General features: G+C 47.7%; 1 protein-coding gene across 1 annotated transcript in view; it reads right to left on the bottom strand.

Annotated features, from left to right (window-relative positions):
* Window positions 1-19,422, bottom strand: part of LOC135179371 (protoheme IX farnesyltransferase, mitochondrial) — a 141,561-nt gene that overhangs the window by 30,328 nt on the left and 91,811 nt on the right. Inside the window, exon 5 of the mRNA XM_064151099.1 lies at window positions 17,684-17,754. Coding sequence (XP_064007169.1) covers window positions 17,684-17,754 — 71 coding nt within the window. The remainder of the gene's footprint in view (window positions 1-17,683; window positions 17,755-19,422) is intronic.

Here is a 19,422-nt window from a genome sequence, read left to right as displayed (position 1 = left end):
TACAAGCTGACCTGCAATGGTGCCAGCCATGGGGTATCTCCCACCTCTCTGGGCAACCTGGGACAGGCTATCACCACCTTCAGGCTCAAACATTTCTCCCTCTTCTCCCTTCTCAGTCTCCTTCTTTTCATTTCAAATCATTGCCCCTTGTCTTGGCACAACAGACCCTGCTCAAAAATCTGTCCTCAGCTTTCTGGTTATCCTTTCTAAGCTGTGAAAGGCCAACAGAAGGTCTTCCTGGAGCCTTCTCTTCTCCATGCTGAACAACTCCAACTCTCTCAGCCTGGCCTCACAGCAGAAGAGTTCCAGATGTCCCCTACATGCAGGCATGGGTTGGGTGGGGAGAAGGAAGGTCAGAAAAGAAGGAACTTATTTAGTCATTTCCACATGCACACGAAGCCAAGACATGCTCTTCAGTCCCCACTGCATGGCACTTCACTAACAGCCAACCCTGCACAGCCAATGCTCTTTAATGACACTGCAATCTGACTTGTTTTTCTGATGAGCCAAACCCTGACTTTGTTTTCTGGTGAGTTTTCAGTCTCATTGAAGAGACAGGTTCAGCAAGAGCACCAGCACTTCTTACCTGCACTCCTTTGCTGCTGCTGCCCATAGAAACCACCCCAAGTTACCCTTGACTTCAGCATCTTGCAGCGTGGCTGCTGAAGGGTGCCAAGGCAATAGAGGTGAGATGGACAGCTCAGATTAAGCTCAATATTGCCACTCTGGACACACATTCCATCTGCAGGGTGTCCAAACACTTTGTTGTAATAAGAGGAGGAACAGCCTGAACCAGCCTCGCACACAGACGGGCTGAAAATAGCAGGAGCTCAGCAGAAGGCATTTGGCAGACAAAGCACACGAGTGTGATTCCCATCTCTGCAATTTCATTTCACCATCACAGCCTGAGATACGAGTCCAGTGCACAAGCACTGTTCCAAAGCCATAATTAAAATCAGATTTGGGGAGGAAGCATCATAAGTTGCTTATTATTTCTGGAATCTGTAGGTACTAAAAACGTCCCCAAGACTACTCATCATTACAAGGCTGCTGGAGGAAGCCTCCTCCTCTGCCTAATTTTTTCCAGGTCAACAGTAAGTTCTCCAGCCTCCTGAAGCCACTTGACAAACTCAGACAGAAGCATTGACCTGGAGTTTTGATGTTTCTCCAGCAGCAATGAGAGGCTGCACAAACCGAAGCGCACATCACATGCCCCTGAAGGTTCCCGTGGCCATGAAAGCCTGTGGTTGTTTCAGGAGTGGGGGATGTCTGTGGAGACCCCAGAACAAACATGCCTCATCCTTCTCCCCAGCTGCTCATGTAGTTTTGATCATCTCCTGGCATCTTCTCAATTCCTGTGGCCATGCGATGCGAAAAGTTGCCAAACCCCAGCCCCAGCATAGGAGCTTAGCCTGTGCTCACCATGGCTGTCATATGGGATGAGCCAGGACTTACCTCCTTCAGCTGCAGTATCAGCCAAGGCATTGGTTTTTTTCCTGACTTCTATTTATTTGGTCAAAAATCAGCACCCAGGAACTGCTGATCTCCCTCAAAGGCTTACAGAGATCCAGCAAGAAAATTAAGAGCAATCATCAAAACCAAGAGTTACACCAAGCAATCTCATCCCACTTGGAAGACAACCAAGGAGCTGAGGACATTACAGCTGCAGTATCAAGTCCAGGACAAGAAGGATGTGGAACTGTTGGAGCAGGTCCAAAGGAGGCCACAAAGACGGTTGGAGGGATGGAGAACTTCCCCTGTGAGGATGAGCTGAGCAAGTTTGGGCTGTCCAGCTTGGAGAAGAGAAGGCTCCAGGGAGACCTTAGAGCAGCCTTCTGGTACCTGAAGTGGGCTCCAGGAGAGTTGGGGAGGGACTTTACAAGAGCTTGCAAGTGATAGGACAAGAGGCAATGGCTTTGAGCTGGAAGAGGGCAGATTTAGACTGGAGATTAGGAAGAAATTCTTTCCACGGAGGGTGGTGAGACCCTGGCACAGGTTGCCGAGGGTAGGTTGTGGATGCCCCCTCCCTGGAAGTGTTCAAGGCCAGGCTGGATGAGGCCTTGAGCAATCTGGGCTAGTAGGAGGCGTCACCACCTATGGCAGGGAGGGTTGGAACTGGATGATCTCTAAGGTCCCTTCCAACACAAACCATTCTATGAATCTATAAGCACATGACTGTAGAGAAGCCTTCCTGCTGCTACACCTTAGGTAAGGGAGAATAAAGCAAATCTCCTTCATCCAGACATCTGCACTCAATTTGTGTCACTAACAGCTCTGCTTCACCAGATGGACAGATGCCTGAAACCAGCAGCAGGGTCAGCTGCTGGCACAAGTGCTCTAGAGTCAGCTGATGGCAAAAACCGAGGCAGAAGGCTGCAAAAGAAACTATTTTTTTCCCTGAACAGCAATGATAACTTCCCCTGAATTAGTTTTGATGGGGATTAAACCCCCCTGGTACAGCTTCTAAGGAAGGCAGAGAGCATTCAGAAGCCAGCAGCGGTGACGGCGGAGAGCTGAAGGATGGCAACCTTCCAAGAGTGAAATTAAATGTTTAACTTTCCACACAAATCCTTGCAGGCTGCATATTTGTATATTTAGTAATAAAAGCCATACTCGTGCCCACTGTCAGCTGCACAAGTCCTACAGCACTGACGGGAACTCAAACTGGAACAACGTTGCCTGGATCAGTAGCTCATCTCTGATGACTTCTCTCAGATGATTCTCACTTTCTTTTTTTCTTCTTCCAAAAGACATTAGGTTAAGCTTCAGGAGAGCCCTATTGACAGACTGGGGATAGAAAAAAATCATCCACATCCAGATCTCAGATTTTAAATCACAGGGGTTGATATCAATGACTTCAAGTGGGTCAACAGGAAGCTTAGGGAGGGACTGTTTAGAAGGGCTTGCAGCAAGAGCTAAAAGGTGGGGTGCAAGAGGATGAGGCCAGGCTCCTGTCAGTCGTACCCAGTGCCAGGAAAGGGGCAATGGGCACGAACTGGAAGTCAGGAGGTTCCACCTGAATAGCAGGAGAAAATTCTTTGGTGTGAGGGTTGTGGAGGCCTGGAGCAGATTGCCCAGAGAGGCTGTGATGTCTCCTCCTCTGCACAGATTCCAACACCAGCTGGGCATTGTGATCCTGAGAAAGCTGCTGTGGATGCCCTGCTTTAGCAGGGGGTTGGACTGGATGACTCCCAGAGGTCCCTTCCACCCCCATCATGTTGGGATTCTGTAAAGTTTTAAGACTGCCAGGCCACACTTGCTGCAGTTCTGCCTTTTGAGGTGGCTGTTTGTGATTCGGTTTCTCGCAAGAACAAAGAGGAGGATGTTTGGATCTCAAACTGGATACTGCTTTTCTCCAACATAAAAAACACATGGGGTAGAAAACAGTGGAAATGTTCTAAGACAAACTTGTACACACAGAATCCGAGCAGAAGAGCAACTCTTAGTTAAGAGGAGCTATGAACCTTGTAGGTGCTCTCAAAAGCATGTTGAGATACATTAATGGATAGCACTTAAGCAGAAGAATTCAACACCACTGCATTATGTCTCCAGATTAAGTGTTTACAGACCTGAACCTCAAACAAACCTCTTTAAAATGCAAATCTCTGTGAAGGGAATTGTCCCTAATGCCTTTCCTCTATCCACAGAGCTCAGCTAGACCCATCAGCACTAACCTGGATGCGGTTTTGAATGACACCTGGGCAATTAGCAGGGAAAGGGTGCAAGAGTCAATGAGTGACTTCTAAATCTCCCAAAGAATGTGAGAAGTTGGCAATATGGAGCTCAACAACAGATAAAGAGGCTAGGTCTTGTCATTCACAGACTGTGTTGGGTTGGAAGGGACCCTCAAAGGTCATCTTGTCCAACCCCCCTGCAGGCAGCAGGGACACCTCCAACTACATCAGGCTGCCCAGGGTCACAACAAGTCTAATCTTGAATATCTCCAGGATGGGGCCTCAAGCATGTCCCTAGGCAACCTCTTTCAGTATTTCACCACTTTCATTGTGTAGAACTTCCTCCTGATGTCTAACCTAAATCTGCCCTGGTCCAGAGTTCTGACACGAAACAGCCAACCCAGCTGTGGCTGTACTACCTAATGTAGTTTTTCAGGAGTCTGCTTAGTGTGAATAAACACAGAATAGGCTTAAAATATGCCATGGCTGTGTCAGTTCCTTTCTGTCCCAACACAGAAACAAGCCATGCCTGGAGCCCAGGCTGCCTTGTCATGGCTGTGCACCCCTGCTCTCCCCAAGCACCACCACCCCTGCATTCTAACCAACTTGCAGGCAACTAGTTCCCCTCGCTCCTCAAGATGCCGAGCTGCAGATGTTCTGTCTCCCCTGGCAGAGTGAGGGGCTTTAAAACTCTCATAAACAAACAGGGCTAATTTAGAAGAATCATTTCATCCTGAAAGGACACATCTCTCATTTTTATGCTGGTGCAAATCAAAATTGGCTCCATCGATTCTGCTGGAAACTTCCACAAAGCCATGAAGGGCTTGCAGAGCCGAGGCAGGAGGGGCTGCAACCCAACCAAAACAAGAGCAAGCACCAGTCCCACCTTCAGCATGGAGCTTTCTCCCAAGCATATCCTGCTCCCATCTTCACCACCCTAACTCCATGTAAATGATAGCAGGATCTCATCCTTTGTTGTTCATGGGTTCAAGAGTCTGCCCTGAGGACTGACACCAAAGCAGCCACAGGTTTGTGGCTCAGCAAATCCTGGGCAGGATTGCAGCTCACCAATCCCATGTTCAGATAGAATTAAAGCTTTTAAATATATATATATATATATATATAAAGAGAATTGTGCCCAGCAGGGCAAGGGAGGGCATTCATTCAGCCCCTTCACTCTGCTCTCCTCAGACTCCATCTGGAGTACTGTGTGCAGTTTTGGAGCCCCCAACACAGGAAGGACATGAACCTTTGGAGCCAGTCCAGGGGAGAACACAAAGATGCTCAGAGGAATGCAGCAGCTCTGCTATGAGGACAGGCTATGAGAGTTGAGGCTTTGCAGCCTGGAGAGGAAAAGGCTCTGAGGAGACCTCTGAGGATCACCTAGTCTCAGTTCTCCTGCAGTAAGCAGGGACATCTTCAACTAGATCAGGTTGCTCAGAGCCCCATCAAGCCTGATCTTGAATGTCTCCGGTGATGGGGCCTCCACCACCACCCTGGGTAACTTGCTGCAGTGTTCCACCACCCTCACTTGTTCCTAATGTTCAATCTAAATATAAAAGGCTGCTATTAGGTCTCCCCAGACCCTTCTCTTCTCCAGGCTGAACAGCCCTTTCTTTTCTTTCTGAGACTCCTTTCCTTCTGTTTTTCTCTCCTTTCTTTTCAAAGGTGTTTGTAGGGTTTATCTGGGGGGGGGTGTGTGTGGTTTTTTTGGTTGTTGGTTTTTTTTTTCAGTAATGAAGGCTCTCCCTGGAGCCTTCTCTTTTCCAGGCTGAACAGCCCCAACTATCTCAGCTTGTCTTTGTAGAAGTGGTGCTCCAACCCATTTTTGTGGCCCTCCCCTGGATCTTCTCCATCAGGTACACATCCATCTTCTGTTGAGGGCTCCAGAGCCCTTTGTTACTAAGCAGAAGCGCCAATTGGCCCTCACCACTTGCAGCAAAAACTCCTAAGTGAAAAGGGCCCACACTTAGAAACTGTTTAGGCTCTTCTTACACTTGCTGTAGATCCCAGAATTAACCATAACAACCTGGAGCAACCCTGCAGAGTATCAGCATGCTCCTTGTTATATGGCTTTGGTAGGTAGGAGTGCAAGAGTGAATAACAACTTTCACAGCTTCCCTGCAGTCCCACAAATGTAAATATTTTGTTAAAGTGCTTCCAAGGCAAATCTACAGCAAAGCTGAAAAATGGCCCCCATAATATTTAAACTAAATCCTCCTCTTTAACCTAACAAAGCTAACCTTACAAGGTGGCAGTTAAGTGAGCCATTCATTTTCTTTCCACATCTCTTTTCTCTCCTTTGCTTAAGAAGCAGGGAGCAGCTGACAAACAGGCTGGGTACTGTGGCTTCTCCAGAAACAGTGCTCTGTGATTTAGTGATGAAATCTAACATGAGTCTCTGCTGAGCCCTCAGCCAATGTTTGCAAAGCGGTGGGGTGAAGAAGTCTTAGGCCTGTTCTGGATCTCACTTAGATGGAGAGAACTGAAGTTCTAGAGTGTTAACCAACCTGTTCTTCAAAACAAAGAGAAGAGATAGCCCAGATATTCCCAGTGCAGGATCACTGATTGCAAATGCATGCCCAGGAGCAAACAAAATGAAGAATAAAAGTTATTCACTACAGCAGGATAAGAAGTGGAGACTTTCAGACTCACCTGGATGTGTTCCTGTGTGACCTGCCCTAGGTGATCCTGCTTTGGCAGGGGGGTTGGACTTGAATGTCTCCAGGATGGGGCCTCAAGCATGTCTCTGGGCAACCTGTTTTGGTATTTCACCACTTTCATTGTGTAGAACTTCCTCCTGATGTCTGACCTAAATCTGCCCTGATCCAGAGTTCTGACATGAAACAGCTAACCCAGCTCTGGCTTTACTACCTCATGTAGTTGTTCAGAAGTCTGCTTAGTGTGAATACATACAGAATAGGCTTAAAATATGCCATGGCTGTGTCAGTTCCTTTCTGTCCCAGCGCAGAAACAAGCCATGCCTGGAGCCCAGGCTGCCTTGCCATGGCTGTGCACCCCTGCTCTCCCCAAGCACCACCACCCCTGCATTCTAACCAAGATGCCGAGCTGCAGATGTTCCAGAGATCCCTTCCAACCCTCTACCATTCTATGATTCTAAGTGATGGTCTGCAGTGGAAGAAGGATCAGGCTCTGGATACCACTAAGAGGCAGAGCAGCCATGCAGATGAGCCTGTCAAACTGCAGTTGAAGTCTGAGCCTTCCTAGAATCATAGAATTGTTTTGGTTGGAAAAGACTTCTAAGATCATCAAGTCCAACCATCAACCCAAAGACCAACATGGTCATGAAACCATGTCCCTAAATGCCATGTCCACACCTCCAGGGGTGGACACTCCTCCACCTCCCTGGGCAGCCTGTTTCAATCCCTGACTACTCTTGCAGTAAACAAGTTTTTCCTAATCTCAACATGAACCTCCCCTGGCACAATTTCAGGCCATTTCCTCTCCTTCTATCAACTGATACAAGGGAGAAGAGACCAACCCCCACTTCACCCCAACCTCCTTTCAGGTAGTGTCTCCCTGTTAGCAGATTTGCTGATATTCATAGCAGTTTAACACTCTACAGCATGCCCTTAACTAGCTGCTACATTTCCCCTGAGAGATGGAGAGGCTGAAGATGGTTGTATTTGGGGAATTCTGCATTATTATGCAGAACTTTATCTACAGTTAGCATCTGGAGCTCTATTTTACAAATGTTTGGTGGAAGAAACCCAAAACCTCCCTTCACATACCACCAAAAGCATGAATGACATCCTGGAGTGCATTAGAAGGGGTGCAGTTAGTAAGTTGAGAGAGGTTCCCCTATCCCCGGTGAGGCCACATCTGGAATATTGTGTCCAGTTCTGGGCCACTCATTTCAGGAATAACCTCAGGGAACTCTCAAAAGAGTCCAGCACAGAGCCACAGGGATGCTGAAGGCAGTGGAACATCTCCCTGCTGAGGACGGGCTGAGGGAGCTGAGGCTTGGGGCTTGAGGGGTGACCTCATTCTTGTTGATAAAGATGTGCAGGGCAGCGTAAGGAGGACAGAGCCAGGCTCTGCTCAGGGATGTCCAAGGACAGGACAAGGGGCAGTGGGTGCCAGCTGGAGCAGAGGAGGTTCCATGGGTACATAAGGCAAAAGTTTTTGACTGTGAGGGTGCCGGAGCTCTGGAGCAGGCTGCCCAGAGAGGTTGTGGAGTCTCCTCTGGAGAGATTCAAAACCCACCTGGATGCATTCCTGTGTGACCTGCTTTAGGTCACTCTGCTCTGGCATGGGGTTTGGGCTGGATGATCTTTTGAGGTCCCTTCCAAGCCCTAACATTCTGTCATTCTATGTGAATACAACATAATTACTGTCACACAGAGGCAGCAATATGAGTCACTGTGGCTCCCATTCCTTTGCAGCATGATTTAGGATATAATAATCCTTGTGATTCTATGTCCCTAGCAGAAGAAAAACTCTAAATAAAACATATCAAAGAGGTTCTCCACGTATCTTGACCTCAGGAATGCAGCCTTTCTGGTCATAAAGAGTGGAGAGCAGACATCTGTGCAGGCACAGCTAATGGAAGTGTAAGAAAAACCTCTTTTCTATCTGACTTGTGAAGTTGATAACATGTAAGTTATAACTTGTACAAGAGATGATAAACTCTGTCCTTCACAGAAAGAAATGCACTTCCACCATGACTTACTGTAAACACCTCTCAGGGGATAGCAGCTCCTAATCAAGAGGCAGCTCTGTAATGGACTTGTTGAGCAGTGACACTTCCTACAACACTTGGCACAGGCTGAATAATGATGCTGTTGTGGTTACACCAGATAAGGTTCAATACTACGACAGGGTACAAAGTGTGGGGATTTTGACTGCATTAAGCCAAAAATTTACAAACAGGAACCTGAAATGTTTGACAGATGGAGGAAGGAAAGCCACCAGCAGAACACTGCATTAAGGTGGGGAGAGGATCTTGGGCTCTGAGCTTTAATTTCATTCTGATGCAGCTCTGGGCTGCATCAGCAGCAGTGTGAACAGTGGGAGGAGGGAGGGGATTTTACCCCTCTACTCTGCTCTTGTGACAACCCACCTCAAGAACTGCACCCAGTTCTGCGGCACTCAGCACAAGAAGGACATTGAACTGTTGGAGAGGGTACAGAGGAGGCCACAAAGATGATCAAAGGGCTGGAGAACCTCCCCTGTGGGGACAGGCAGAGAGAGTTGGGGTTCTTCAGCCTGGAAAAGAGAAGGCTCCAGGGTGACCTTAGAGCAGCTTTCCAGTACCTGAAGGAGGCTACAGGACAGGTGGGAAGGGACTTTTGACAAGGGCTTGGAGATGGAAGAGGAAATAGAGACTGCAGATAAAGACGAAATTCTTGAGAGTGACACTGGCACAGGCTGCCCAGGAAGGTTGTGGATGCCTCGTCCCTGGTGGTGCTCAGACCCAGGTTGTATGAGGCCTTCAGCAGCCTGAGCTTGTGGGAGATGTCCCTGCCCGTAGCAGGCAGTTGGAACTGGATGAGCTTTAAGGTCCCTTCCAGCTCAGATCATTCTGCCAATCAATGATCCTATGAATCTATGACTTTTCTTCATGACAGTGTAAGGGGCAATTTTACCTCACTTTAGCATCACTGCTGGAGTCAATGGTTCATCACTGGCGAATTAAGAGAGAAGAATCAGTGGTTACCAGTGCTGCCCAAGAAGCCCATTGCTACCGGGCACAAAGATGCAAGGATAATGCACAATAGCTCCCTGCAGCTCCTGGGGCTCTACCCCCCGGCGAGGAGCTGACATGAGAGGATAAGACAACTCCATTAGTAGCCCATATCACTTCTCTGCAGTGCTCCCCACGAGCAGATGGAGCAGCCCTGCAGCCAAATGCACCGTGACTCCTGCTTTACACACGAGCATCTGGGACGCTTCCTAGTGCGGGGCGGTGCACAATGGACTCTGATTTATCAACAGCCCCACGTGCAGTCAGAGGTTCAGATAAAGAATTTGGTGGTAAAGGCTCCTCAGCAGCAAGGAGTGAGGGGTCAAGTGCTACTACAGGATTCATATTTACCAAACAGAGCTGCTGTAAAGGAATGCTTTGGCACAAGTAGGGCCAGGCAGGAGGAGCGAGCTGAATCTAGGGAGCTGGCAATGCCTTAGTTTCCACTGAAACGAATCTGAATGTAATGATGGAGTTATTAAAACAAACTCTCTTTATTGCCCTAAGAAACAAACCAAGAGATGTAGTTAAAGCTCCATCATTTCCTGCTCACACACAGTTTGAGCTGAGGATAATGGGCACTATCACCATCTTGCCGTGCCTGCGACAAAAGGACTCTAATACCTTCCACCCATTTAATCAACATCCAATGCAGGCAGTGAATAGATAATTGAAATCTAAGTACTGCCATCCATATCCCCTTTGGGAAAGTGACACAGTAAGCATTATATCATTCCATTAGGCCATCCTTTGATGTGGGTTTTATTCTCATTAAACTATATTTTAGCCTCAAGGTTTCTTTTTCCCTCACCTCCCACCTCTCTATGACGTGTTGGTGCCGGCAGAGAAACAGAACCCACCCCACTTGCTGCAAAGGCACGAACTAGAGCTTTACAAGCAGTTGTACATGTCAGAAACACAAAGCTGCCTTTTTAATTTCTTGTTTACCAAACACACTCCATGACAGCTTCTGGAAAACACAAGGTGGAAGGAAAAGAATAAAAAAGAGAAGAAGAAAAGAAGAAGGAGGAAAAAAAAAAGGCAGGCAGGAGGGTGGTGGTGAGAAAAGGAATGCACTGAGTTGTTTTCAAAATAATAAAGCCTGATAAAACAAAAAAAACAACAAAACCCACCAAATTTTGCTAGAAAAGGCTGCTGTGGTGGTGTCTGCTTTGAATTGTGCCCTGTTTAAACAAGAGGAAAGCCTCCCGCTGAAAAAAGAAACATTTTTATCATTCAGAAAGATCTCAGGGCAGTCCTTTTTAAAATGAAGTATTTTCTAAACAAAATATTGGAATGTTTCCCTGTAGGGAACCAGCATCTGATCTCTTGGAAATGATTATCCTCGAGGAACTGTAGATTTATGGAGGGTTTGTTGTATTTGTTTTAACTTCAGTAGAATGAAACCTGTCTGAAATGACCACCCAAGGGAGCAGCCCGGTCTGCTGAGTAGAGGCTGATCTTTAAACGGGAAGCAAAGTGGTACTGAAGCCCTTGGGGGAGGTTTTAAACTGCTGCCTTAAAGCAGGGCTGGCTGAACGCTTAGTGCAGGCTTCAGAGTAAGCCCAGGACATGGATTTCCTCTCGCTGACATCACTGCAGCTCCACTAACAGCGGCAGAAACGTTCCTGATTTACATTAGTGTTAGCAAGCAAAGAATCAAGCTAATTACACAGAGTTATCAACAGTGATTACAGGAGGATTTTTGGTTTTTAAATGCACAGGGAATGTTTTCAGCCTGAGCTGGTTCGGTTACACTTGTAACAGCAGATCTACCACCAGCACTGGGAACTCCGCTTTGCAGCCAACCAGCCTTGACTCACAGCACTGGCCCCCTGCCTAGAGGTGTTCAAGGCCAGGCTGAATGAATCATAGAATCAACCAGGTTGGAAGAGACCTCCAAGATCATCCAGTCCAACCTATCCCCCAGCCCTACCCAGTCAACTAGACCATGGCACTAAATGCCTCATCCAGGTTTTTCCTGAACACCCCCAGGGATGTCGACTCCACCACCTCCCTGGGCAGCCCATTCCAATGCTAATCACTCCCTCTGCGAAGAACTCCTGACATTCAGCCTATACTTCCCCCAGCACAACTTGAGACTGTGTCCCCTTGTTCTGTTGCTGGTTGTCTGGGAGAAGAGACCAACCACCACCTGGCTACAGCCTCCCTTCAGGTAGTAATGAGGCCTTGAGCAACCTGGGCTAGTGTCCCTGCCCATGGCAGGGGGGTTGGAACTAGATGATTTTTAAGGTCCCTTCCACTCCAAACCATCCTGTGAGTCTATGAAATAATAAGTCCAGCTTTACTTACAGGATGTATTTACAGAGTACTGCCTGCACAGTGCCTTACAGCTGCGAGATGAAACCTGGAGGGATAGCAAGGGAGAAATCCCAGCCCCTCTCATAGGCAGCCACTGCTAAGACCAAAGCCAAAGTATTGATATAGATTAGAGATTTTTGACAGTGAGAGTGTTGTGACACTGCAACAGGTTGCCCAGGGAGGTTGCAGATGCCACCCCCTGGGAAGTGTTCAAGGCCAGGTTGGACAAGGCCTTGAGCAACCTGCTCGAGGGGCAGTGGGTGGAAGCTAAGGCATAGGAAGTTCCATGGAAACTGAGGGTGACAGAAGACTGGAACAGGCTGCCCAGGGGAGTTGTGGAGTCTCCCTCTTGGGAGATGAAAATTCAAGACCTGCCTGGATGTGTTCCTGTGTGATCTGGTCTAGGTGATCCTGCTCTGGCAGAGAGGCTGGACTGGATGAGCTTTCGAGATCCCTTCTAGCACCTGACATTCTATGATTCTGTACTCTACTGGTAGGTGTCCCCACCTGTGGCAGGGGGTTAGAACTAGATGATATTTAAGGTCACTTCCAGCCCAAACCATTCCATGAATCCATGAAAGCAGTTTCAAGTTGAAAAGCCCTGCAGGAGGAGAACTGCAAGGTGTCTCCTGGGCTGTGAATTAGTTATTTAGAACAAGCTGTTTGAAGATGAAGAACTATTCCTGCACAACTATTAAGCTGTTTATGAGTGCTGAGCACAGCAGATCCTCCAGCCCTGGAAGTTCATAAAACCAGCCACTCTTTTTTTTTTTTTTTTCACAAGAGTGTGTGCAGTTCTGCAGAGAAGAGCAATCAAAGCTGTCACTTGGTAGGATCTGATGGCACAGGACACTTGTCAACCTCCAGCCTGCGCTCGCTCCCTGACTGCAGCTAGCAGCAGAGATCTATTTAAATTAGTCTGCAGGAAAAAAGAAGAAATGAAATCCATTCACTTTAAAAAGCAAAGAGAATAAATCACACCCCAACAGGAAACGTAGCAAAGCTGCTGCCATTCCAGCCGAAACTAAGACAGGAAATCTTCCCCTTGGGGGATGACACCAAACCAGTTCAGAGCAGGGCAAAGAACATCAGCCGGTGTCGGAAGGCAAAGAGCAGCGGTGCTCGATGGGTTCCACGCTGCAGCCCAAGTATGAGGAACATCTCAAGCTGTTTGTATTGCCAAACAAGACTCTGAAGGGTCAAAGGAGGGAGGAGGGGCGTGTGGGCAGGCTGGAATGATGGATGGCATTTGGTGGCATGCTGTGTTTGGGTTGACTCTTGTTATTTTTGCAACAGGATGTCTCTGATTACTCTCTGAATAGAGAATGAGGATGGTTACGTCTGGTTGCTCAAAGGGAGCAGGTTTTTGCTTTCCTCACAGAGCTTTACAAATAGCTAATAAACTCCTTAACTCTTCAGAAGGGATCTGAAGCTCAAGAGTGGACCATAAGAAAACCATCACCCATAGGACTATGCTAAAGAAGGGAAGGGAAGGGAAGGGAAGGGAAGGGAAGGGAAGGGAAGGGAAGGGAAGGGAAGGGAAGGGAAGGGAAGGGAAGGGAAGGGAAGGGAAGGGAAGGGAAGGGAAGGGAAGGGAAGGGAAGGGAAGGGAAGGGAAGGGAAGGGAAGGGAATTGGCTTACAGTATATTTACAAACAGCACAAATGAAGATGGATCATAAAATGCTGCCTTATTTGCCCTGGATATCACAGATCTTTAATGCTGCAGACTTAAAAAAGCACCAAACATGTCATGATACAAATCAGAAGAGAAGAAAATGCCAGAACACAAATGTCAGGCAAATTCCGGGCAAGAACTCCGCACATACCCCAAGCCCTCTGGATTTCCTCCTGGAGCCAGGACAGCGACCTCTTACAGACAATTTATCCATCTCTGTCTGGCCTGGGTTTGCCTAGTTTTTGCACAACCATTCAAGGGTTTTATTTAATCAGCCAGGAAGGAAAGAGTTGAAGGAACACCGGGGAATATGTGGCAAAATATAACGAGGTTAGATCACTTGCACTGGATTATTCCCCCCCAGTACACACCACAGAAGAAATAACCCCAGAAAAGGTCTGCATGTTCAGCCCTCTGCAGGGAATGCAACCAGCATTATTCAAGGTAAGTGACACTTCAAAGGGCTGGAAATTAGCTGTTGACAGCCAGGTAGATAGATTGAGGAGAGATTATACAAAGTCTCCAGCATTACCATTTTGTGGTGAAAGCAAATAAGGAGTGTGTGTGGGGGGTGTGTGTGTGTGTGGAGGGGGGCAGTAAGAAATCTCTTCAATACAGTTTTGCCAGTCTGTGCTGCACTCAGATGGTGAAGTTTGTTCAAGGATGCTGGGAACTTCAAAAACCAAACTGCTTGCTCTGAATCTAGAGTTGTCAGAAGCTGGTGAAGGGTCTGGAGAACAGGTCTGATGAGGAAAAGCTGAGGGACCTGGGGTTGTTCAGCCTGATGAAACAGAGGCTCATGGGACACCTCCTGGCTCTCTACAGCTCCCTGAAGGGAGGCTGGAGTGAGGTGAGGTCCATCTCTTTTCCATAGAAACAAGACATAGGACACGAGGAAATGGCCTAAGTTTGCACCAAGGGATGTTTAAGTTGGACATTAGAAGAAACTTCTCCCCTGGAAGGGTTTACAAAGACAGGAACTGGTTGCCCAGGGAGCGAGTTGAATCCCCATGCATGGAGATGTATGAAAGAGGCAGGGATGTGGTGCTGAGTGACATAGTTTAGCAGCAGTTTTGGTAGAGTTTGCATTCTGGGCTGGATCAAAAGCAACGTGGCCAGCAGGTTGAGAGCAGGAATTCTGCCCCTCTGCTCTGCTCTGGTGAGACCTCAGCCAGAGTGCTGTGTCGAGCTATGGGGCCCCTGAGAGAAGAGAGACATGGACCTGCTGCAGAGGGTCCAGAGGAGAGTCACGCAGATGATCACAGGGCTGGAGCATCTCCCCTATGGGGACAGGCTGAAAGAATTGGGACTGTTCAGCCTGGAGGAGAGAAGGCTCCAGGGAGACTTTAGAGCTACATTTCAATATCTGAAGGGGACCTACAGGAAGGCTGAGGAGGGATTGTTCAGAAGGGCCTGTGGTGAGAGGACAAGAAGAGAGCTCTGCACAGTGAGAGTGTAAAATACTGGAAAAGGTTGCTCAGGGATGTGGTTGCAGCCCATTTAGAGGATACATTCAAGATCAGACTTGATGTGGTCCTGGGCAGCCTGCTCTAGTTGGAGGTCTAGCTGCTGCCTGCAGGGGGATTGGACAACATAACCTTTGGAGGTCCTTTCCAACTCAATGTAATCTGTGAATGACCTCAAAGGTCTTTTCCAGCAGAAACCATTTTATGATTCTGTTTATTTTTGACTCCAGAAACACTGCCAACCATGCCCATGATATTAAAATCACAGAATCACACAATCACAGAATGGGAAGGCTTGGAAGAGGCCTCTGGAGAGATCATTCAGTCCAATCTCTCTGCCAGAGCAAGAGCAACTAAAGGAGGTCACACAGCAGTGCATCCATGTAGGTTTTGAGGGAGTCCAGAGAAGGAAACTCCATAGCCTCTCTGGGCAACCTGCTCCAGGGCTCCAGCATCCTCACTGTCAAAAGGTTTTTCCTTATGTTCACATGGAAATTTCCTCTGCTCCAGCTTGCACTCATTGTCCCTTGTCCTGTCATTGGACATCCCTGAGCAGAGCCTGGCTCTGTCCTACTCACGCTGCCCTGCACATCTTTATCAACATGAATGAGGGCAGTCCTCAGGCTCCTCTGCGCCAAGCTCCAAGCCCCAGTTCCCTCAGCCTGTGCTCAGCAGGGAGATGTGCCACTGCATTAAACATCTTTGTGGCTCTGCACTGGACTCTTTCAAGCAGTTCCCTGAGCTCCTTGAGCTAAGTGGCCCAGAACTGGACACAATATTCCAGATGTGGCCTCGCCAGGGCAGAGTAGAGGGGGCAGGAGAACTTCCCTCAACTTCCATCATCTTTCTTCCTAACAAGGCTCCCTATAGCAGGGTGAAGAACCACATGGAAGTGGAGCAGAAGTGCAGCTCCCCTGAACTACAGGATTACAGCTGATCTACTGTGTGCACAACAGATGCCCTCGCTGCAGTGGTCCCTAAAATCAGGTTTTAAATACAATTAAGTCAAGGCAGGACTCTGTAATTAGCACCATCTCAGAGAACAATTCAGAACAAGCTTATTGAACCTCTCTAACCATTTACAATGAGAGGGAATGTACCCCCAAGCTTCACTTGACTATTTTGTCTCAATTTTGTTGTCATTTCATCCATCACTTTTCTGTTTTGGTTTTTTTTTCCTGCAGTCCTCCAAAGGTGATGGCTAAAACACAGAAATAAATAGGCCCAACTGTTCACAGCAGCCTAAGGGAAAAGAGAATTTTGTTACAAATAATCCTTGGCACAAATCATGGAAATGCAATCCTAAAATTGTTTGTTGAATCATTTATGAATTGGGCCTTCAGTTTTAGTTTTGCAAATATAAGTTGGGAGGGTTTTTTGTTGATGTTCTTTTTTTTTCACCTTGTTTTTTTTTAGCTGGAAAACAGCCTTTGAAAAACTGAACTGAATCCAAAACCAGAGTGACTGAAGCAGTTTGGGTTTTTTTTAAGGGAAACTCTATGCTAACAAAAGGCTTTTGGGGGGGAGGGAGGGATTTACTTACAAATTATGAATCATTTGGGTTGGAAGAGACCTTTAAGTTCAACAAGTCCAACCATTAACCCAGTACTGCCAGATCACCACTAAATCATGGCCCTCAACACCACATCTACACAGCTTTGACAGCCCTCCAGAGATGGGGACTTGACCACTGCCCTGGGCAACCTGCTGCAGGGAAGAAATTGTTGCTCATGTCCAGCCTGAATCTCCCTTGGTGCAACTTGAGGCTGTTTCCTCATGTCCTATGACTTCTTATTTGGGCAAGGAAAGTAAGATATGACAGGTTTTTACTTCATTTTTGTAAGATGTCACTACTGTGAGTTTTCAGCCGAGCTTCAGGACCTACAGTAAGGCTGGGGAAAGACTGTGGAGAAGGTCTTGTAGTGATAGGACGAGGGGCAATGGTTAGAAACTGGAGCAGGGGATATTTAGACTTGACATCAGGAGGAACTTCTGCACCATGAGCTTGGTGGAATGCTGGGACAGGTTCCCCAGAGAGGTTGTGGAGTCTCCTACTCTGGAGACATTCAAACCCCCATCTTGAGTACTGTATTTAGTTTTGGGCTCCCCAGTTTAAGAGGGAAAGGGATCTGCAGGAGATGGTCCAGTGGAGGGCTACAAGGATGCTTAGGGGACTGGAGGGCATGGCTTATGAGGAGATGCTGAGGGACCTGGGGCTGTTTAGTCTGGGGAAGAGAAGACTGAGAGAGGATTTAATTAATGTTTATAAATATCTGAGGGTTGGGGGTCAGGAGGTGGGGGACAGGCACTGTTCACTTGCTCCCTGGGATAGGACAAGGAGCAATGGATGGAAGCTGCAGCACAGGAGGTTCCAGCTCAACACAAGGAGGAACTTCTTTACTGTAAGGCTCCCAGAGCACTGGCACAGGCTCCCCAGAGAGATTGTGGGGTCCCCTCTGGAGCCTTTCAAGGCCTGTCTGGATGTGTTCCTGTGTGACCTGAACTAGATTGTATGGTCCTGCTCTGGCAGGGGGGTTGGACACAATGATCTGTGACTGTGTGGCATTCTGTGACTGTGTGGAATTCTACTGTCTTGAGCAATTCAGTATTTTAGAGGGCAGCTAATTACCTAAACACCTCACAGGCAAGTTATAAACATGAAGTAATGCTGAAGAACACAAAAGTTCATTTCTTCCTTCAATCTTTTTATCTGAAATTGCTTTTTTTTTGTCATCAGAAGGGGAAAAAAAAAAAAAAGAAAAGAGGAGCTTGGAGATAGATAAAAGCAAGGCAAAGACTCATTCCTCATTACCCAGAGCAGGTGTGCACTGCCTTACCTGATCTGTCCTCGCACCAGTGGTCTGTTTTTTGTCCTGTTCATGTTTGAGTCGAAAGGAACCTCAAAGAACTGTAATAAAAACAAAACAAACAAACACAAAAACAAAACAAAAAGGAAGAGTCAAAATGAAAGGCTGCCGGAAAGCTGCCACGTGTGGAATGTCCTGGCTGCATCTGCAGCTGCTTTCATCTCTGGATTTGAAGGTTCAGAACTACAAGGAAAATGGCAAACTCCTTTTATGGAGCTTTGATAGTCTGTGGTAATGCTTTTTGGCATCCCCTTAGAAAGAAAATCACCTGGAGGACAAAAATAGTTTGTGCAAATCACCAAAAGTTTATCATTTGAAGTGGACTTGATTCTGAGTTCTGCTCTTGACAGCTTTGACACAGCTTTTGTATAGACACAGAGCATGGAATCATAGAACCGTGGGAGAGGCTGGGAGGGACCTTTAAAGCTCAACCAGTCCAACCCCCCTGCAGTCAGCAGGGACATCTGCGATAGAGGAGGTTGTTCAGAGCCTCAAACCACCTGACCCGCAATGATTCCAAGGATAGAGCATCTACTACTTCTCTGGGCAACCTGGGCCAGGCTCTCAACACCCTCAGGGTCAAACATTTCTTCCTTCTCCCCACTCTCAATCTCCCTCTTTCAGTTTCAAACCATCACCCTCTTGTCCTGGCACAATAGGCCCTGCTCAAAACTCAGCTTTTGAGCAGCCCTTTAATACTGAAAGGTCACCAGAAAGTCTCCCTGGAGCTTCTCTTCTCCAGCCCCAACAAGTCCAACGCTCTCAACCTGGCCTCACAGCAGAGCCCTTCCAGCCCTACCAGCATTGCTGTGGCCTCCTCTGGCCCTGCTCCAGCAGGTCCCTGTCTGTGCTGTGCTGAGGACTCCAGAGCTGGCCCCAGCACTGCAAGGGGGGTCTCAGCAGAGCACAGCAGAGGGGCAGAATCCCCTCCCTGCTGCTGCTGTTCATGCTGCTGGGGATCAGCCCAGAACACAGCTGGCGCTGGGCTGGCAGCGCTCAGTGCCCACTCATGCCCAGCTTTGAACTCCCCAGCACCTCCAAGTCCTTCTCCACAGGGCTGCTCTCCAGCCCTTCAGTTCCAGCCTGGATTAGTCGTGGAGAGTTGCCCTGATCCATGTGCAGGACCTTGCACTTGGCCTTGTTGCATGTCCTAGGACATACACACATATTTATATACACAGGCATACAGCCCTGCCCCCAGCTTTGCATTAACACAAACAGCCCTGGCAAATGTTTTTGCTTCTGGTATTTAAAAGACAAACACTACATTTGTTTTCCAAGCTCATCTAACTTCTGGGAACCTATAACCTACCCCAAAATCAATCAACTCTTGTAAAACACTACTGAAATTGCACTGAGCATCCAGTTCTAGCAGCAGGGAAGGAGCACACCAGATGGTGTTATTTAATGTCACAACCCAGCTTGACTTCAAACATCGCCCATGGGAAAATCCAGGCAGCACGATCTTCACACTAGGAATTCCTCTTCCCTTTTTGTAGGATCTGTTCTACAAAGAACATCCCTGGAAAAGCTGGATGCACACTGCCACCCTGCAAACTGCAAAGCCATTTAGCTTTATGTCTGCATAGTCATCATACAAGAAAGCTGGGGAGGGACTTTTGACAAGGGCTTGTGGCAATGGGATGAGGGGCGATGGCTTTGAGCTGGAAGAGGGCAGATTGAGACTGGAGATGAGGAAGAAATTCTTG

This window comes from Pogoniulus pusillus, chromosome 11 (assembly GCF_015220805.1).
Source record: "Pogoniulus pusillus isolate bPogPus1 chromosome 11, bPogPus1.pri, whole genome shotgun sequence".
Taxonomy (NCBI): Eukaryota; Metazoa; Chordata; class Aves; order Piciformes; family Lybiidae; genus Pogoniulus; species Pogoniulus pusillus.
The sequence above is the reverse complement of the archived record's forward strand: the minus strand, read 5'-3'. Positions and strand labels throughout refer to the sequence as shown.